General features: G+C 36.0%; 1 protein-coding gene across 1 annotated transcript in view; it reads right to left on the reverse strand.

The window, feature by feature from the left end:
* Positions 1 to 22,953, reverse strand: part of RNGTT (RNA guanylyltransferase and 5'-phosphatase) — a 314,555-nt gene that overhangs the window by 281,905 nt on the left and 9,697 nt on the right. The window contains exons 3-6 of the mRNA XM_045499002.1: positions 17,279 to 17,382; positions 17,094 to 17,182; positions 3,228 to 3,303; positions 1,715 to 1,955 (exon numbers count right to left, since the gene is read on the reverse strand). Coding sequence (XP_045354958.1) covers positions 1,715 to 1,955; positions 3,228 to 3,303; positions 17,094 to 17,182; positions 17,279 to 17,382 — 510 coding nt within the window. The remainder of the gene's footprint in view (positions 1 to 1,714; positions 1,956 to 3,227; positions 3,304 to 17,093; positions 17,183 to 17,278; positions 17,383 to 22,953) is intronic.

Raw genomic sequence — 22,953 nt, forward strand, 5'->3', positions numbered from 1 at the left:
CTTATAAAAGACATACCTTAAATAAAAGATAATGTTTGAAAGCAAAAGGATAGAAAAAAAGATAATCCATATGAACACTATCCAAAAGAATGTTTGTGCAATCAATCATACTAACATTAGATATTTCCAATGCTAAAAGTGAAGACACTGGGAAAATACAATAATCCTTTACACATATTTGTATAAACTAAATATCACTCCAAATACATAAAGCAAAACTTGACAGAACTAGAAAGAGAAATAGGTAAATCCACAATCATAGTAGGGAAACAAGATTTAGGATTTTATTTTAAATGTTATTTATTTTCCTGAAAGAAACATGCCCATGTTGGCTATGTTTCTCTTAGTGCTGCTGAAGCTCACTTGCAACTACAGACATTTAATAATACTTGATATTATAAAATAATTGTCATTTTTAAGGCCCCTGCTTCTGGGGGGAAAAAAAGGAACCTGCAAACTTTAGTATATTTTGCAAAATATTAACTCTTTAAACTCTTTTATACAAGTACTATATTGTAATTAAAAAACACATTAAGCATATATATGTTCATATTTAATGTTGTTCTTAAAAATATAGTTGAACAAAAAATGATACTAAAAGAAAGTAATCATCTATGCTATGTTATGCTATTAGCCCTTCTTTAGAATGTGATTCTTATTTTTCTAGGTATGTGACTCATTAACCAATTGAGTTATACTAACAGAATAAGTTTTTTTTTTTTAATTACTTCTATGTTTCAAAGCAATGAACACTTTTCAGTGGCCTCAAAGTCTTGAAGTTTGAAATATGTAAGTACATATTAAAACAATGTTTTTCAAAGAGGGACTTTGTCTTAAAAGCCCAAATGACTATATTATATGATTTACATAAAATCCTTGCCTGTGAATCATTGCCTACTAATGACTTGTAGACTTTTACTGCTCAACTATGATATCCCACGTTCCTTAATTATTAACTTCATTAAATTTAATTATCTCCACACTGTCCCTTTGGACTATACCATATACTTGGGTATGCACAACCAGTACTCTCCTTTTCAGCATCTCTCCTGAACCCCCAAGAAAAGAGAACTCCTAATGGTTTTGTTTGGCCTTTTAATGGGAGTTGTGCATAGAATCAGGAAGATTAATGGGAGTTGTCCACAGAAGAGTCTTCTCAGTTCAACTTTACAGAAAATATGAAAGTATCACCCATGAGGAGGAGCAGAATTTATATGTAAAGGTATTTTAACTACGTGACAATTTTGTAGATCATTAGCAAAAATTTTCCTATGTAGTTGGAATCTCCCAATACTTTGCAAAAAAAAAAAAAAAGAAAAAAATAGTAAATTCTCAATCTAACATGTAAGAGTTCTTTGGGGGATGGGCTAAATGAGTGATGGGCATTAAGGAAGGTACTTGTTGGGATGAGCACTGGGTGTTATATGTAAGTGAGAAATCACTAAATTCTACTCCTGAAACCACTATTATGCTATACGTTAATTTGATTTAAATAAAATTAAAAAAAAAAAAAAAAAGAGTTCTTTAGTTTACCTAAGAAACAAAAACAAGATGAACTTAAACTTCTCCCATAGAAAAGGGAGATTCATGGCTACCAAGAATCTTTAGAAACAGCCAGAATGAAATAACCTTATAAATCCAGCTAAACAAACACATAAATCTCAATAAACCTGCAGAAGAAAAAAGTAAAGACTATAATATTTTTAAACATTACCAGTTTTAACCGCTCTTTTCTCCTTTTGCCGAAGGAGGCACTTGACCCAGGTTCTGATTCCTTTTTTCCATCTTCATCCTCATCTTCATCTTCATCATCCTCAAAACACCAATCAGGCAATAGAGGTGGGGGTGGTGCTTCCTCTATATCACCATAGCGACGAAAAAGTTCTTTCAAGTAATCGCCCTTATAAATTCCTGGTGGTCTGGCTTGAGCAAAAGTAGCAACTGCTGCTTCAATGCTATGAAAACAAACACCACGGAGTTTCCTCACTACTCTTCGTTTCTGCAGATTTATCAAAACTCACTCTTTCTATTTCATACACCAAATGAAGTATAATACATTTATTAAATTGACAAATCACAGTCCCCACTCCCAAGGCATTTAATCTATTAAGGGACAAATTCCTTCTGAAATAGATTTAATATAAGATACATTGATAATTCCTAAAACCTAGAGGTAAGCTGCAATGAGTATACAAAAGAGATCTGGGTAAAGTCTGTGAAAAATTTTAAATAAATCGTTGAAGGTTGAGGTCTGACTCAGGGAAATCAAAGAAATGTGAATAGCCATATGAATTAAAGTAAAAGTCTGCTAGCTTTTAAGAACTTTCAACAGACCCAGGTAACAAGAGCAAAGGTCATCAGACAGAGGCTAAGCATAGGGCAGGGCTGACACAGGAGCCTGGGGTTATTGTGAAAAGCACCTGAAAGCCCAGAAAGTCCAAGCCAGAAGATATGCAGCTGAGAACATATAAACAGGGAAATATACCATCGCATGTGTACTTCAGCTGATTATATTCAGAGAAGGAACTACTGTGTGAAAGGCTTTATAAGCCAAAATGATGACACTCAATCAGTAAACAAGAAAGTTCAGGGAGTAATATTCCATATCCCTGAGGAATTTCAGGCAACAAAAGGTTCTAATCTCTCAGGATCACTTCAATAAAGGCATGCTTCAAAGAAAGTAACTCTGTCTCAAAAATACTTCCTCCACATATCATTCTAAGTTTTTCCTAATATTCTACAGCTATTTTAAAAAGGTATTATTAAAAAAAAAAAACGAATAAGAGATGCCTTGCTGGCTCCACCCAAACAGCATTTGACTCTTGACAGAGTCGTGAATTTCGAGCGGCACTTTGGGCACAGAGCTTACTTTAAAAAAAAAAAAAAGAACAGAACAATAACAACAGTAGTAACTTCCAAAGGTGAATGTAAACAAAATATTGAAGAAAAAAAAGTATCTCTGATAATTCTGGAGTATGTGAAAAAATCTGGAAAAGAAAATACATAGTATATAAAAATCCATAAGCACTCAACTAAAATGCTACTTAGTACAAAATACCAGGTAATAAATGGTATTCTAAAGATTAACCAAGTCTAAAATGAAAACCACTTCAAATTTTTAGTCATGACTTCACCAAAAATTTAGCAATATAAAATGATAAAACTAAAAAATTAATACACTTTTTATCAATTACCAGTCTTCTGCCATTATAATAAGAAACAAATACCTCCAATCCATTTTCTCCACCAAAAAGGCACATATGAGGAAACCAGTGCGATTGAAACCATGGGTACAATGAACACCTAGAAAATAAAGTAGCCTTGGTTTAAAATTATCACTTCAGAAACCACATCTTAAAATTCCAACCTGCAATCAAAACATTTTAATGATTTTATAAAATTACATTTTTAAAAACCTGGCTCTTTCTTATTAGTAGTAAATTGTCAATTTAACTTGCTTAGAATCTAATTTAAAGCACTAGCTAGAAGTTTAGTATATATTGGTTACAAATTATCTTTAAGATCTAAAGATTTCTCTTAAAACTAAATGATTCCAAGCACTCTAAATAAGAAGGCTGGGTTTTTGTTTTTGTTTTTTTAATTTTAGTGAGAGAGGGGAAAGAGAGGGAGAGAAAGGGGGAGAGAAGGAAGGAGGGGGAGAGAGAGAGAGGGAAGGAGGGAGGGGAAAGGGGGAGAGGGAGGGGGAGGGGGAGGGGGAGGGGGAGGGGAAAGGAGAGAGGGGGAAGGGGGGAAAGGGAGAGAGGGGGAGGAGGAGGGGAGACGGGGGGGGGGGGGGGGGGGGGGGCGAAGAGGGAGAGAGGGAGAGAGGGAGAGGGAAAAAATCCTAAGCAGGTTCCACACTCAGTGCAGAGCCCCACGTGTGGCTCAATCCCATGACCCTGGGATCATGACCTGAACCTAAATCAAGGGCCAAACATTCAACTGACTGAGCCACCCAGGCGCCCAATCTGGAAAAGAAAACACACAACTCTAAAGGATGGACGTGCGCGCACGCGCACACACACACACACACACACACACACACACACACAGAGGATACTTCACTGGATATAGAAAACATTTGACTAATGGATAGTATTACAAAAATAAAACTACTTTGAAGTTCTCTTAGAAACCAAATGATAGCATCTTTACATTACCTTACAAGATTTAAAATAAATTTTCAGAAAAACCTGAGAAAAAGGAATTTATTTTTCAGGATATTTTCAAGATTAGTGTGATCCTACCTCTACATTCCAAACAGCTGCAAATGAGTTTCATAAATTCCAAAAATGACTGCATTTTTTTTAAGTTTATTTATTTACTTTGAGAGAGACAGACACAGCACCAGTCGGGGAGCAGCAGAGAGAAAGGGAGGGAGGGAGGGGGAAGAGGAGAGGGGAGAGAGAAAGAGAGAGAAAGGGAGAGAGAGGAAGAGAGAATATCCCAAGCAGGCTCCATGCCGCCAGCACACAGCCGGATGCGGGACTTGAACCCATGAAGCCGCAAGATCATAAGCCGAAATCAAAAGTTGGACACTTAACCAACTTAGCCACCAAGGCGCCCCCTGACTGCATTTTTAAATTATTTTAACTATTTTGAAAAGGCAATTAAAACAGCTTGGTGGACACTACTAACATAACATTACTTCCAGATTAACTCACTTTTCTTGCAAACCTCAAAAATGAAGCCTGTCCTGTTATCTCTGTTTAATGGAAGGATATCCTGACATTTAAGACTATACCTTCTTAACAAACTACTCTTCTCTTTGTATATAAAGCATCCTGATAGAGGGTAACCAAAATCAAATACAGAAATAAACTAAAAGTTAGAATTACAAAACTTCTAGAAGAAAATATGGGAGAAAACCTTTGCAACTTTAATGTAAGAAAAGACTTCTTAGACAAAACATGAAATAAAAGGAAATATTGACAAATTGGACTACTTCATGATGGCAAATGTTTGCTCTTTGAAAGATGTCATTAAAAAAATAAAAAATGTGAAGAACTCTTACAATTCAATAAGACAAGTGCCCTAATATTTTTTAAACTGGGCAAGAGATTTAAATAGATGTTTTACAAAATGATATGTGTAAATGGTCAAGAAGTACAAGAAATTAATTTTCATGAAAATACAAACTAAAACCACAATGTAATTGAAAAGACTGACCATATTAAATGTAAGTGAGGATGTACAGTAACTAAAACCCTCATGCACTGCTGGTAGGAATGTAAAATCCTTTACATCCTTTAGAGATCACTTAAGAGAACAGTTAATCACTTTCGAGAACAGTTTAGCAGTTTCTTAAAAAGTTAAACATACACCTAAATCAAATGACCAAGACATTCTATTCCTGGTTATTTACCAAAGTAAGATAAAAATCTATGTGCAAAGACACATATAAAGATGAATGTCCACAGCAACTTTATTTATAATGGGCCAAAAACTGTAAACATCTCAAATGTCAATTATCAGGTGAAAGGATAAACATGTAGTATGTCCATGCAATAACTACTACTCAGCCATAAAAATGAATTAGTAATAAATGCAATGAGGATGATTTCAAAATCTTTATGCTGTGTGAAAGCAGCAGAAAACAAAAAAAGTATGTATACAAATTTCATTTACATAAAATTCTAAAATATGCAACAATTTGTATGGAATTATGAATACAGAATATTGTATGGAATAATTATGGCCAAAGCAACCCTGAAGAAAAATAACAAAATTGGAGGTATTGCACTTCCTGATTTCAAACTATACTACAAAACAGCAGTGATAAAAACAGTATGTACTGGCATAAAAAGAGACATATAAGCCAACAGAACATAACAGGTAACCTAGAATTCAACTTCGGCATATACGGTCAACTAATATTCGACAAGGGAAGCCAGAACACTCAATAGGGAAATGACAGTCTATTCAACAAATGGTGTTCATGCAGAACAATAAAACCAGGCCCCTATCTTACACCAGTCACAAAAATTAACTCCAAATGGATCAAAGACTTAAACATCAGACCCAACGCCATAAAACTCATAGAAGAAAACGTAGGGAAGAAACTACTCAACATTGGTCTTGCCAATGATTTTTTGGATATGACACAAAAACCACAAATAACCAAAGCAAATGGAACTTCATCAAACTTCAAAGTTCCTGCACAAAAGAAAGAAACAATAAAATGAAAAGGCAACCTACAGAATGGGAAAGAAATTTTGCAAACCATACATCAGATAACAGACTAATATCTAAAATATATAAAGAACTCATAATTCATTAACAAAAAACAAGCCAATTAAAAAATGGGCATAGGATCTGAATAGACATTTTTCTATAGACATTTTTCTATAGACATTCAAACGGCCAAGAGGTATATGAAAAGATGCTTAACACGATAATCATCAGGGAAATGCAAATCAAAACCACAATGATGTTATCACCTCACACCTTTTAAATGGCTATCATCAAGAAAACAAGAGTAAGTATCGGCAAGGATGTGAGGAAAGGGGGAACCCTCACACACTGTTGGTGGGAATATACATTGGTTCAAAGACTATGGAAAACATTATGGAGGTTCTCCAAGAAATTAAATATAGATCTACCATATGATCCAGCAATTCCACCTCTGGGCATATACCTAAAGAAAATGAAAATAGGATATTGAAGAGATATACGCACTTCCATGTTTATTGCATCATTATTCACAATAGCCAAGATATGGAACAATATAAGTGCCCATCAACAGATGAATGTATGAATAAAGAAGATGTGGGGTGTGTGGGTGGGTGTGAATGAAATATTTCCATTTCCAACAATAGAGATGGACTTGAGTATATTGTGCTAACAAGTGAGGTAAGTCAGACAGTAAAAGACAAGTATCGTACAATAGTACTTATATGTGAAATCTAAAAAAGCCAGACTTATAAAAATAGAGAGTAAAACAGTGGTTACCAGAAAATGGGGGGTGAGGGGGGTGATACAGGACAGGGTTATTTAAGGATATAAACTTGCAATGAGTAGCAAATAAGACCTGGAGATCTAATGCACAGTATAGTGAATACAGACAATACCATATTATGACCATCAAACTTGCAAAGAAACTGCAATTTAAATTATTCCAACCACTAAAAAGAAAAAATAATTACATAATGTGATAGAGGTGTTAGTTATTGTTACAATGGCAATCACATTACAATGTATAAATACATCAAATTAAGACATTACAAACCTTAAATTTACACAATGTCATATGTCAAATATATTTCAATTAAAACAAATTCTAAAAAATACAACCTATAATTATAGAAAATAGAAACAGATTGTCTAATCTACAACTAAGAGTTGTAGAGAGGACGGACACAAATGTGCTGAACCTTGACTAGGTTCATGGGTATCTATACCACTAAATTGTACATGTAGTTTATTAAAAACCTCAATAATGTTGATTGTTTTTAAAACTAGATGTTGAAGTGAGATGCTGATATAAGTCTGCAATTGGCATTAATTACATATTCTAAATATTAATGTTCATCAATGTGGCCTTGTTTTCAGCAATTGACTCTATCAAAAATCTTGTAACTTTAATACGTTTCTAAAGGTATACCAATAAAGTATCATTTTCATGTCATTTCTGTAACAGGGTAAGAGTTCTTTCCAAAAGAAGGTTTTTGCTACTTAAAAAAAAAAAATTAAAAACCCGTATCTTAGAGTTACCACCAACTAAACCAAATCACCTATTTCTACATTCATAGTAAATAATCATTAAAATTTAAAATAAAAACTTTAGCCAATGAACAACACTCAACTAACAAGGATACAAAGGAACTGCAGACAGGAGCAATCCGTGCAAATAAAAATATATATGAATCAAAACACTACATATGGCTAACTATAAATGAATCAGAATGGCTAAAACATGGAAAATAAGAAAGTAATACCAAATGCAGTTGGAGACAATGAAAGGGTCAACATTCTGAAGAAACTTGTGCACCATACTAGAGATTATAAGGGCAATGGAGAGATGGAGAGATACTAAAATTTTTTAAGCATGGCAATAAAATTATCATGTTTTAGAAAACACTCTCCAATGGCAGCTCAACAGAAGGGCAACAATGAAAGCAAGAACAAAACTAAAGAAGCCATCTAGGTAATTTATGTGAGAGATAAGGGTCTAAACAACAAGGGTCATGGTGATGGGGATAATGAGAGAAGGTAGACTGAAGAGACATTTAAAGCAGAACCTCCAGGGGCACCTGGATGGCTCAGTCAGTTGAGTGTCTGACTTCAGCTCAGGTCATGATCTTGCAGTTCATGAGTTCAAGCCCCGCACTGGGCTCTGTGCTGACAGCTCAGAGCCTGGAGCCTGCTTTGGATTCTGTGCCTCCCTCTCTCTACCCTTTCCCCGCTCATGCTCTGTCTCTCTCTCTGTCTCTCAAAGATGAATAAACATTAAAAAAAAATTTTTTTAATAAAAAATAAAAGCTTTAAAAAAAAAAACGGCAGAACCTCCAATCTGAGGGGTGAATGACAATCAACACAGAAAAAAGATGTAAAAGGAGCCTCTGGTTTGTGACGTGGGTGACTAATTGGGCAGTGGTACCAGTGACTAGGTTAGAACAAGGCAATGAGTACAGCTGGTGGTGAGGAGTTTAAGGTCCTTTTGGGACCTACAAGTATTTGGAAATGATGGCAAAGAGCTTTGCAGAGAGGTGTGGCTAGAATTACAGATTAAAGAATAATCAGTAAACCAATAATCGATAATCAATAGTCAACTATGGAAGGGGTCTATGGTATAGATAAGATCACTAAGAATGGGTATGTAAAATAAGAGAAGAAAATTAATGAGATCTGAGGAAAACCAACCTTTCAAGAATAAGTAAGGGGGGGAATCTACTTTAAAAAAAAAAAAAAAGACTAAGAATAAACCACCACAGGGTCAAGAAAACAAAAAGAACATGGGGTCATGTTCAACAAAAAAAGAGGAAGTTTCAAGACATGTGTCCAACTGTGTAAATGCCACATAATGATAAGAACTAATAATCACTATTTGACTAAGAGTGCATTGGGGGGACTCCACATTGCAATGGCATGAATGGGAAAATATGGATTCAAATCAATCTTTCAAAAAATCAGCTGGGAAGTGGAAGGGGAAGGGTTTTCTTGAGGGGATGAGTATCATTTAACATTAGAGACTTAGATATGTTTACAGGCTAAGAAGGACCTGCTTAAATCACAGAAGTTGACAATAATAGATAACAAAGATACAACTGAAATGAAGTTTCTGAAGAAAAGGGATTAAAAACAGAGATCAACCTTGAACAGAAAAAGACAGCCCTTAGAAATAAATGACTGTAATCATGAAACTCTACAAAGTCCATCACCTCCATTGCTTCTTAAGAAAAGGGATTTCAATGGGGCGCCTAGGTGGCTCACTCGGTTAAGCGTCCGACTTCAACTTAAGTCACAATCTCGCGGTCCGTGAGTTCGAGCCCCGCGTCGGGCTCTGGGCTGATGGCTCAGAGCCTGGAGCCTGCTTCCGATTCTGTGTCTCCCTCTCTGTCCCTCCCCCGTTCATGCTCTGTCTCTCTCTGTCTCAAAAATAAATAAACGTTAAAAAAAAAAAAAAAAAGAAAAGGGGTTTCAAAAGTTACACAAAGTTAGCTGTACAGACTTTTCTGCCCAACATGAACCTAACCTAACATGTACATTTTCTTTCTACTTCATATTTTAGACCAAAGTAAGCAAAAAATATTCTAACTTTAAATGTTTCTCACCTAAACCACTGTTTTGCATCTAATTTTTACTCTAGCAGCATAAAATATTTTTATGAATAGAAAATGAAAGGAAAATTGGCAATGACATGATTAAGTCATGAAATATAATTTTAAAAAGTACCATGGCTTTTAATATTCAAGATTCTTTGTTATGCAAACACAAAGTTTTAGTCTTATTATACTTCAAAATATTAATAAATGACTTGAGTTTTTATTTTTTTTTAAGTTTGACAACTTCTTTTTTTTCGTGTTTATTCATTTTTGAAGACAGAGAGAGAGAGACAGAGTGCAAGTGGGGAGGGGCAAAGAAAGAGAGAGAGACAGAATCCGAAGCCAGCTCCAGGCTCTGAGCTGCCAGCACAGAGCCTGATGTGGGGCTCAAACTCAAGAACTGAGAGATCATGACCCAAGCCAAAGTCAGATGCTTAACCAACTGAGCCACCCAAATGACTTGCCCCAAAATGACTTGAGTTTTAAAGTAAGATAATATTATAAAAACCTTCACCAAAGCAAATCTCTACAGAAAAATCTGGAAGATTATATATTTGATATAAAAAAAATTCCATTAATTAAGTAGTACACTACAAGTTTAGAATGATAGATCTTCAGTGTTAAAAAAAAATTTTTTTTTTTCAGTTTTCCTCAGTTCATTATGAGAATGGGTCCACCTAGTGGCAAGTAAAGCAGAGTTCATATCTTAAGATTGGTTCACTATTAACGATTTCAAGTCAACTTATTCAAATTTGTTTTCATTTTCCAGGTAAGCTAATACAATGAAATAAATTTATATGACATGTCAAAAAATATTAACACTAATGTATGTATTACGGGAAAACCACAGTTCTTTAAAAATCAAATCAAGGGGGCGCCTGGGTGGCGCAGTCGGTTAAGCGTCCGACTTCAGCCAGGTCATGATCTCGCGGTCCGTGAGTTCGAGCCCCGCGTCAGGCTCTGGGCTGATGGCTCAGAGCCTAGAGCCTGTTTCCGATTCTGTGTCTCCCTCTCTCTCTCACCCTCCCCCGTTCATGCTCTGTCTCTCTCTGTCCCAAAAATAAATAAACGTTGAAAAAAAAAATTTTTTTTTTAAATAAAAAAAAAAAAAAATCAAATCAAGAAACAATCTCCCCAGCAAAAGGAGAGAAAGATGAGCTGTAACAATATAAACATACATCCTGGATAAATAAATACAAATTAGGAAAGAAGGGGTGACTTATAAAGGGCAAGTGGCAACCTACCTTTTTAAATAAAGCCTGATTTCAATATACACAATTTCCTTTCTATCTCACTACTCAGATAAATTAATTTTTAAGATCAAAAAACTTATTTGATCAATCTAAATCAGTGCTTCTTCCCAGAGGACATCTGGCAATGTCAGGAGACATTTTAATGGTCACAACTGGTAGGGTGCCACTAGCATCCAGTGGGTAGAGGCCAGGAATGCTGTTAAGCCTACTACAAAGCACAAGAGAGCCTCCCAAAATAAAGAATTATCCACTCCAAAATGCCAGTAGCACTGAGGTTGAAACACCCTGATCTAAGTGAGCAACAAAGAGTAAAAGGAAACAAACAGTTATTAAGAACTTACTATGTACCATCTTAAATATCTTTTTTTTTTTTTTAACGTTTTATTTTTGAGACAGAGAGAGACAGAGCATGAACGGGGGAGGGTCAGAGAGAGGGAGACACAGAATCTGAAACAGGCTCCAGGCTCCGAGCTGTCAGCACAGAGCGCGACGCAGGGCTCGAACTCACGGACCGCGAGATCATGACCTGAGCCGAAGTTGGCCGTTTAACCGACTGAGCCACCCAGACACCCCTTAAATATCTTTATTAAACCAAAAGTTTTTGGCCAAAATAAATGTATTCTACTCATGAAAATACACACTCACAAATCTGTTACAATATTTATAACTGGAAATACCTAATTACAGGCATTAATTATGTATCTATTATATATAATCAACCATTTAAGAAATCAGCTGTTTCCCTTTTAACACAAAACACATTTTTTAGATTTCTCCAGTCCACAAAATTCTTACTATCAGAATTATTTCTGTACATGCAAACAAATATGTACATGCAAACAAATGCATTATAGTTCCATAATCCCTTATTTGTAACTTTAATTTCATTAAAAAGCTCTAAAAAAAATTAAGGTTTTTGGTAAATCATTTTGGAGACAAAACCTGACCTGAACTGATGTGACATTACTTATAGTCTATTTTTCCCACTTAGCATCAATAGAATATTCATACATTTAACTGCAGAAATGTTAATGTGTTTAATTAGGGAATGGTCTCTAACACCAAGAATATCTCTAAATACTATGTTCTAAATAGGAACCACTAAAAGGAACCAATCTCCTTAGAGAAATAACCGATTCCAGGTCTGGAAAACATCATGTGCCAGAAAACAAGGAAACCATCAAAGACTAATGGATGATAACAAAAGAATACAGAAACCAACTTGAAAGGGCTCCCATTGCCCTAGGATGGAGCAATGCATACATTAAGAATAATGTAGTTCAGGGGCGCCTGGGTGGCGCAGTCAGTTAAGCGTCCGACTTCAGCCAGGTCACGATCTCGCGGTCCGGGAGTTCGAGCCCCGCGTCAGGCTCTGGGCTGATGGCTCAGAGCCTGGAGCCTGTTTCCGATTCTGTGTCTCCCTCTCTCTCTGCCCCTCCCCCGTTCATGCTCTGTCTCTCTCTGTCCCAAAAATAAATAAAAACGTTGAAAAAAAAATTTTTTTTTTTAAAAAGAATAATGTAGTTCAGTTGGCTGAGCATCTGACTTCGGCTCAGATCATCATCTTCCAGTTCGTTAATTTGAGCCTCACATCGGGCTCTCTGCTGTCAGAGTACAGCCCACTTCAGATCCTTGGTCTCCCTCCCTCCCTCCCTCCTTTCCTCTTTCCCTCCCTCTTTCTCTCTCTGCCCCTCCCTCACTCATGCTCACTCTCGCTCTCTAAAATAAAACATTAAACAAAAAAGAATATTGACTGCAACTGATTTAAATATATCAACTATATAAAAATTATCTCAACAATACAAATGGATAATCTATTACAAGGTTCAATTTGTTTTCCTAAATCTGAGAGAGTTAATCTTTCTGGAACTATGACATCTGTTTCCAGATGTTAACACATTGCCCTCCTTTGAATTCTTTAAGTACAGTTAGCATTTACCCCTATGACAGCTTCTCTCAAATGCAGAAACAGTTGTCACTCAGATAAAAGCCTCAATACTCTTTTAGGCTATATCTTCTGGTTGTGCACCTAAATATAGGTGTATATATGTGTACTCATTACATATATTTTTGTCAATATGTAAATATATACACACATATCACAGTACTGTATGTCATATATTTCCATGTTATTGTTCTCCTGTTAAATAACAGTTCCATAGTGTATGACATAAATGCCTGCTTTTATCAGATATGTAAGCTGTTCTCAGTTTTTATTACAAATGAAGCTGTGATGGAGGAACCTGTGGCTCAGTCAGTTGGGCATTCAACTTCAGCTCAGGTCACGATCTCACAGTTCAGGAGCTCAAGCCCCACATCAGGCTCGCTGCTGTCAGCGCAGAGCCTGCTTCAGATTCTCTGTCCCCCCTCTCTCTGCCCCTCCCCTGTTTACGCTCTCTCAAAAATAAATAAAACATTCTTTAAAAATTAAAGGGGCACCTGGGTGGTTCAGTCAGTTAAAGTCCAACTTCGGCTCAGGTCATGATCTCACAGTTCATGAGGAGCCCTGCATGGGGCTCTGGGCTGACAGTCCAGAGCCTGGAGCCTGCTTTGGTTTTTGTGTCTCCCTGTCTCTCTGCTTCACCCCGACTCATGCTGTCCCTCTATCTCTCAAAAATAAACAAACATTAATAAAAAAATTTTTTTAGTTAAGAAAAAAAACAAAGCTGTGATGAAATTCCTTTCACTTAAATTTTTATGTCCATCTCTACTTCCTTAAAATGAATTCTTAGATGTAGTCTTGATGAGTCAAAAGTATCTAAATGCTTTTAAAGATCTTGAGAAATCCCACCAAATTGTCTCTACAGAGAAGCGGTGTCAATTAACACTCTAATTAACCATGTATAAGTGCATCCAATGTATCCAATCCTTGACATTAAAATTTTTTAAATCTTTGCCAATGTAACAGCAGACAGTAACAACATATATTTTGTTTTGTAGCTTTTGTTAACAAATAAAAAAATTTTTTCATGTTTCTTGGCTATTTATATTTCATTTTTTGTAAGTTGCATTTCAATTGTTTTCCATATTTTTCCATTGAAGAATGACTCTTTTGCCCATTGGATTATAAAATCTCTTTGTACATATTTTTTATCTGTCATATGCTTGAAATATTTTTCCAAACTTATCAAATAATCTTTTTGCTCTGTTTCCGTTCTGTTTGGTAGTACAGAAATTCTTTTTCATTTTCATGAGTTAATCTAGAAAACAGGGTAGCAACTAACTAGAAATTTGAACTTTGAAGTCAAAAACTGGATTAAAAACCTGGCTTAAATATTTACTAGATGTGTGACCATGGGCAAGCTACTTAATTTTGCTGAGACTTATTAGTTTCCTTATCTGTAAAATGGGGATACCACCACATACTACATAGTTGTTATAAGGATTACATTCATTCACTTCATTCATTCATTTAAAGTTTCCCATCATGTCTGCCAGGCAAGAATAAACATTCATTTATAGCAGCAGTTACTATTATTACTAATAAATGACACACTTTAATTCTTGACAGCAGCTCTCAAATTTAAGTGTGCATTAAAAAAAATCACCCAGGGGGCACCTGGATGGCTCAGTCAGTTGAGTGTCCAACTTTGGCTCAGGTCATAATCTCATGGCTTATAGGTTTGAGTCAGGCTGTACTGACAGCTTAGAGCCTGGAGCCTGCTTCAGATTCTGTGTCCCTCTCTCGCTCTGCCCCTCCCTCGCTCATTCTCTCTCTCTCTCTCAAGAATAAAAAAAAAAAACTGGATTCCTAGGCTTCAGCCCCAGAGTTTTTGATTATGTAGGTCCAGGATGAGGCCCTAAAACTATTTTTTAAACAAACATTTCTAATAAACATCCTCAGGTAATTCTGATGCAAACAGTCCACGCACACTCCTAAAAAAATATTTATGGATTCTCCCTTTGATGATATACTTGGAATATCCTACCTTACTCTGGAAATAAATAAATGCTGACCTGTATTTTCTCCTATCTTCTTACAAGTCCTTTTAAAAGTATTTAATTCATCTAAAATATATGTTATTATATACTGGGCTAATTTTCTCAACACCATTTGTTGAATAATCACACCTTCCCCCTATGATTTAAAAAACGTCTCCTCTACCACCAGGGAACTTCTGTAGTTTCCACTGCTTTACCCTAAGCTTTAATAACTGGTAAGGACAATCCCCTCATTACTTTTGTTTCTCAAAATTTTCTTGCTCATAATATTGCCTGTTTGATTTGCCAAACAAGTTTTCTCCGTGCTCAATGTATGTTGTCTTCCATGGCAACAGTAAATTTTACAAACAGAAAAAATTCATAGTAATTCTTCCAAAGTCTCTCTGGGATTAGAATTACATTAAAAATTGGAATTAGCAGAGACAAATGTCTATTTCTTCAGGTCTTTTAATATCCAGGTATATTTCCTTCATAAAGACCTCCTACACTTCTTAATAACTTTATTCTTTGGTATCTCATACTTCCATTACAGAAAAGAGAAGTGGTTTAGAGTGTGAACTTACAACTCAGATTGCTTAGGATATGATCTAAGCTGTAACCATTACTAGCTGTGTGAATGACCTTGAGCAAGTCACTTAATCTTTCCAAGCCTGTTTCTCATCATAAAATGGAGGTGACAATAATGTCTACTCAATAGGATTACTGTGAAAAGAAAATGAGATAATGTATGTAAAATGGTTTACAGGGTGACCAGCAGAAAATAAATGTTCAATAAATATTAACCACTATTACTAATAAGACCATTCTCTAATTTTATTTTTAAAAATGTTTATTTCTGAGAGAGAAAGAGAACACACAAGCGAGGGAGGGGCAGGGAGAGAGAGACAGAGGAGCAAAGCAGGCTCCACGCTGAGAGGACAGAGCCCAATGCAGGGCTTGAATTCATGAACCATGAGATCATGACCTGAGCCAACGTCAGATCCTTCACCAACTGAGCCACCTGGATGCCCCTCTAATTTTACTTCCTATTTGCTGTTTATTTGCAAGAAAGTTGATGCTTTCTTATTTATCTGTGTCCAAATATACCCCCTGAACTTTCTTACCAGTCCTAGTAGTTTTTCAGTTAATACCCTGAATAGAGAAAATACTAGCTGCTTTCGACTTCAAAAAGGAGAAATTGCAAAAGAAAATATATTAACAACAAAAAAGTTTTAAAATATTACTTGAAAATTAAAAGGCAAATGAATTGGAAAAATTTTCCAATAGAACATATACAAAGTTAATTTACGGCATTTAGATATCAGGAGATAAAATTATTCAATAAGCTGTGCTAAAACAAAAAATTCGTTATACAGAAAATATTTAAATTAGATCAATTCAGACCATATGACAATATAAATACCAGAAAGAACAAAGATTCAAAGCTAAAAATCAAACCTTAAAAATTCTAGAAGCCATTCCTAGTAGTACTGTTTAAAACAGGGGGGGAGAAAAACTGAAAATAAACCAAATGTCATTTTAAGTAACTGTCTTTTTTTTTCTTATTTAATACATTTGTTTATTGCCTGCCTTCCACCTCCCCTCCTCTTTTCCACCCCCCCACACTAAAATATAAGCTCCAGAAGAGCAGAGACTTTCTTTTCTTCACTAATATGTTCCAAGAGCCTACATCTTGCAAAGAGTATAAATATCTGCTGAAATGACTGTCCATCAACAGAATGGATAAATGGTAGTGTATTCATGATGGCATGTTATACGGCAGCAAAAATGAACCACAGTTACATACAGCATCGTGGATTAGTCTCAGAAATACAATACTGAATGGGAAAAGAAAGTTTCACAATACACAGTATAAAATGCAATCTTATAAAAAGCAACTATGTAGTGTTTAAGGGAAACTTTCCCAATAGTATACCCGAAGAGGGGCACTTAGGGTTTTATCTTGAAAAATATAAAAATTATAAAAATGTATTTCATAGTTCACAAAAGTTAGTCTATTACTTTAATAAATACTTCCTAGCGATTACTTAAAAAAGAAAACAAAAAAAACTTCCATATCACCTCACCTGCAAAAAAGAAAATGGAAACTCAATCACAAAATAAAATATTCAAACAGTGGTAAAGCCAAACATACCTATAAGTTCAGGTGGGTTTCTTTCATTAAACCGCTCACACAGACGAATAAATGTCTCGGTATTCTCAGTTGTAGGGCACTCACCATGTCTAGTAATATGGAAACATTTTTTTTTTTTTGAAAAAGAAGAAATTGAAATTTCAGCAAAAGGTTTCAATATTATACAAACTTAATACATGACTTACCCTTTACACTGAAGTTTTATATATTTGATTCCTTCTTTTTCTATGTCATTTCTATCATAGAACCTTGAAGTGTTTGTCAGGTCCACTAACAAGCCCATTTTAACCTTAAAAGAAAAGAAAAGAAAAAGGGCAGATTTACTAGTAACTGAATTTGTTCCAAAACAAACTGACTATATGGCAATACTCCAGTTTCATCCATCTATATTGAGGGAGATTTTAGTTCTGCCAACAAACTACTGACAACAAAAGCATCATTCACTTAAGTCTTATTCAAGGCACTAGAACTTAGCAGGCACTAAGTGAAATAAATTAACCCCCAAACTAACGATGGAACAAGAACATAAACAAAACCTACTCCATTTCAACATCATAAAAGTCTACCTAAAAAAAAAAAACCAACATGGATATCATTTTCTGCATCTCCCACTCCACCTATGATTTATTAGACAAGATGACAAAACAGGAAAGGCCTCCATCTAAAAGGTACCCCACTCAAGCTGCAGACACACATCAACCCAGCATTCCAAGCAGCTATCACAACATCACATGCTAGGCAGTTAAATGCTAAAGTGAGTACCAGATAAGGCAAAAAGTGTGTACAGTCAAAATTCTCTTGTAAATCCCTTAAATAATCAATGAAGAACAGGGCTCATGGCCATAATTGTGCAATTCACTGAAGACTTAATCCCATCTCTCAGCAGTTTTTCTTCCTGCATTGGAACAAAAATCATTATTCTGTTCAGCACTAAGTTGGCTTATGATCAGGGGCCAACTGGTTTAAAAAATAATTAACAACTAGAATCACATTCAGACTAGCAAGATAGTCTCACTAAGAAATGCACACCTGAGGAGCGCCTAGGTGGCTTCAGCTCAGGTCACGATCTTGAGATCCATGGGTCTGAGCCCTGCATCGGGCTCTGTGCTGACAGCTCAGAGCCTGGAGCCTGCTTCTAATTCTGTGTCTCCCTCTCCCTCTGCCCATCCCCTGCTCATGCTCTGTCTCTCTCACTCTCAAAAAATGAATAAATGTTAAAAAAAAATTATTTTTTTGAAAAGAAATGCACACCTGAACTGAGCCAAGTAAAAGAAGAGTTAATTCATACATCTTCCACCTCATTCTGAAGTATATACTCTCTGGGAAGAATGACAAGAGAAATAATCCATACTTCTTAAACTGTGATTTTTCTCACTTTCATTGCTATTGCTTTTATTGAGTACCTATTATTGGATATGCCTAAAGGACACAGGAATACATAATTTGACTCCATTATTAGAGAGCAAAAAAATGGCAAAAACATTTATATTTCATATACAACAAAACTGACAAAACTGTGTTTCTAAAATATTAGCTACCATAATGTACTCCACTGATGTCTCCAGATTCCTTAGTTCAAATGCAGATGAGAGATAGGTCTACCCATCAGATGAGCTCTTACTTATAGAAGTGTATTTTTGATGGCAATTTCTACAATCTGCCCCACCTGGGCCTACTACTCTTCCCACATACCTTCTGCAGTGATCTTAATTCCTTCAGAGGACATGTATTGTCAAACACAAACATTTAGAGCTTATTAATACAGCTGCTCAGTGAGTGAGAATTAGAACCCGTGTTGTGTGTCTACAGGTCCAAAATAACAAATGGATGAAAAGTCGTGATAAGCAAGAAAATATACGTTTTCTAAATACACAGGAATAGTTTAGCCAGGGAAACTGAGAAACTGTACTATAAGACTTAATTGCCCAGAACCCCATATATATGTACATGTGTGTATGTGATATGTCTGTGTGGATAACATATTTGTGTGTGAATCTGTTTGTATACACATACATACATACATATATTACATATACATATTTATTTTTCATAATAATCCCAATCTATGAAGCATATTAACGGTATCTATCTCATAGAACTCTTGTGAGATTTAAATGAAGTCCTTCCTCCGTGCCAAATACTATTCTACATGCTTTCTATGCACTAATTTTATTACTTTATTTACAGATGAGGAAACTGAAAACAGGAAGAGATACATAACTTGCCCACAAAGTTGTAAGGGGCAAACTGGAAATCAAAGCCAGGCTATGTGGCTTCTAAACTCAACCTATAATTTTCAATATGATTACTGATAATGAAAATAAAAATTAAAAGTTTACAAGCTAAAATAAAAAAATATTAACATATAAAGACTCAAGAAAACTACACCAAGAAAAGGGAGAAGTAAGAGGTTTTCAAGTCTAAGTGGCAATTTTTCTAACTCAGGATAGAAGCCTTGCACATAATGCAGGGCACCTGGATAGCTCAGTCGGTTAAGCATCTTCAGTTCAGTTCATGATCTCAGTTTCTTGAGTTTGAGCCCCACATCAGGCTCTCTGCTGTCAGCAGAGCACCTGCTTTGAATCCTCTCTCTCTCTTTCTCAAATAAACATACAAAAAAAAAAAAAAAAAAGACTTGCACATAATGGGTACTAATATTTGCTAAATGTACTAGAATGGAAGGTACAAAGATTAGTATTAAAGGCTGAATTATGTCCCCTGAAAAGATATGTCCAAGTCCTAACTCCTAGAACCTGTGAAGGTGACCTTATTTGGAAACAGGGCTATAGGATCATTACAAATACACTCAAGTTAAGATGTGGTCATACTGGATTAGGGTGTCTTTAAAAGACAGAAATTTGGACAGACACACACAGGAAGAATGGTAACAAGAGAGACAACCCACAGAGCTCACGCTAAGGAATGCCAAGGATCACAGGCAATCACGAGAAGCTAGGAGAAAAGGACGGAAAAGATCCTCCCTCCAAGCCTCCAGAAGGAGCAAAACTTTGCAACACCTTGATTTAGAATTTCTGGTGTCCAGAACTGTGAGAGAATAAATGTTTTAAACCACGCAGTTTGTGGTAATTTGTTACAGAAGTCCTAGGAAACTAATCAGCATTATGTCCGAATAATGTAAAAATTATAATGTTTCATTTAGAAAAATAGTTTGGCACTTATTGTACAACTAGCCATGCACTCAGCAATCATACTCTTGAGTATTTATTCCAGGAAAACAAAAACTACTGTTCACACAAACACCTGTGCATGAATGTTCACAAGAGCTTTATGTGCAATACCGCATACCTGGAAATAATTCAAATTGGTTAAATGGTTATTTAACCACTCAATGGGAGAAGAGTTAAATAAACCTGATGATACATCCATTCAACCGACTACTACTCAACAATAAAAAGGAACAAACTTTTTTTTATATAATTTATTGTCAAGTTAACTAACATACAGTGTATACAGTGCAAATTCCCATGATTCATCACTTACATACAACAGACAGTGCTCATCCCAACAAGTGCCCTCCTTAATGCCCATCACCCATTTACCTCCCCCTACCCCCACCTACCTCCCCCTACCCCCACCTACCTCCCCCTTCAGCAACCCTCAGTTTGTTCTCTGTATTTAAGAGTCTCTTATGGTTTGCCTCCCTCTCAGTTTGAAACTATTTTTTCCCCTTCCCTTCCCCCATGGTCCTCTGTTAAGCTTCTCAAATTCCACATATGAATGATAACATATCTTATCTTTCTCTGACTGACTTATTTCACTTAGCATAATACCCTCCAGTTCCATCCATGCTATTGCAAATGGCAAGATTTCATTCTTTCTCATTGCCAGGTAGTATTCCATTGTATATATAAAACCACATCTTCTTTATCCATTCATCAGTTGATGGATATTTGTGCTCTTTCCATAATTTGGCTATTGTTGATAGTGTCGCTGTAAACATTGGGGTACATGTGCACCCCTATGAATCAGCACTCCTGTATATTTTGGATAAATTCCTAGCAGTGCTATTTCTAGGTCACAGGGTAATTCTATTTTTAATTTTTTTGAGGAACCTCTCTGTTTTCCAGAGCAGCTACATCAGTTTGCATTCTCACCAACAGTGCAAGAAGGTTCCCGTTTCTCCACATCCGTGCCAACATCTGTTGTTTCCTGAGTTGTTAATTTTAGCCACTTTGACCAGTGTGAGGTGGTATCTCAACGTAGTTTTTTTGTTGTTGTTTTTTCTAAATGTTTATTCATTTGGGGGCAGACAGACAGGAAGACAGAATCTGAAGCAGGCTCCAGGCTCCCAGCTGTGAGCACAGAGTCTGACTTAGGGCTTGAACTCATGAACCGTGAGATCATGACCTGAGCGAAAGTCGGACACTTAACCAACTGAGCCACCCAGGAGCCCCTCAATGTGGTTTTGATTTGTATTTCCATGATGATGAGTGATGTTAAGCATTTTTTCATGTGTCTGTTTGCCATCTGAATGTCTTCTATGTAAAAGTGTCTATTCATGTCTTCTGCCCATTTCTTCAATGGATTGTTTTTCGGGTGTTGAGTCTGGTAAGTTCTTTATAGATTTTGGATACTATCCCTTTATCCAATAGGTCATTTGCAAATATCTTCTCCCCTTCCATCAGTTGCCTTTTAGTTTTGTTGACTGTTTCCTTTGCAGTGCAGAAGGTTTTTACCTTGATGAGGTCCCAATAGTTCATTTTTGCTTTTATTTCCCCCGCCTTCAGAAACGTCAAATAAGAAGTTGCTGCGGCTGAGGTCAAAGAGGTTGTTCCTGGTTTCTACTCCAGGATTTTGATGGCTTCCCATCACATTTAGGTCTTTCATCCATTTTGAGTTTATTTTTGTGCATGGTGTAAGAAAGTGGTCCAGTTTCATTGTTCTGCATGTTGCTGTCCAGTTCTCCCAGCACCATTTGCTAAAGAGACTGTCTCTTTTCTATTGGATACTCTTTCCTGCTTTGTCCAAGATTAGTTGGCCATACATTTGTGGGTCCAATTCTGGGTTCTCTATTCTATTCCATTGGTCTAGGTGTCTGTTTTTGTGCAAATACAACACTGTCTTGATGATTACAGATTTGTAGCAGAAGCTAAAGTCCGGGATTGTGATGCCTCTAGCTTTGATTTTCTTTTTCAATACTACTTTGGCTATTTGGGGTCTTTTGTGGTTCCATACAAATTTTAGGGTTGTTCGTTCCAGCTCTGAGAAGAATGCTGGTGTAATTTTGATTGGGATTGCAATGAATGTGTAGACTGCTTTGGGTAGTATCAACATTTTTACAATATTTCTTCTTCCAATCCATGAGCATGGAATGTTTTTAAAAGGAACAAACTTTTTGTTGAAACTTGGATGGACTTCCAGGGCATTACACTTAGTGAAAAAAGCCAATCCCAAAAGGCCATATACTGTTTTATTCCATTTATACAACATTCTCAAAATGACAAAACTACAGAGATGGAAAACAGATTAGCAGTTTTCAGTGTACAGGGATGGGAGGGGAGGAATCTGACTATAACGGGGTGGCAGAGGGAGTTCCTTCGTGGAGATGAAACAGTCCTGTAACCTACACCAGGAATCTATACATTGGATCAAACCACAGAGAACTATACACACATACACACAAATGAATGCACGTAAAAACTGGTAAAAACTAAGATCTGTAATCTATTCAAAAATACTGTAATGTACGAAGGTCAATTTCCTGCTTTTAATATTGTACTGCAATAATATAAGATGTCACCATTGGGAAAAGCTGGGAGGAGGGTTGACAGAACTCTATGTACAAGTTTTGCAACTTCCTCTTAGTCAATGAATTATTTCAAAATAAAAAGGTTTTTTT

This window comes from Leopardus geoffroyi, chromosome B2 (genome assembly GCF_018350155.1).
Source record: "Leopardus geoffroyi isolate Oge1 chromosome B2, O.geoffroyi_Oge1_pat1.0, whole genome shotgun sequence".
In the NCBI taxonomy this organism is placed as follows: Eukaryota; Metazoa; Chordata; class Mammalia; order Carnivora; family Felidae; genus Leopardus; species Leopardus geoffroyi.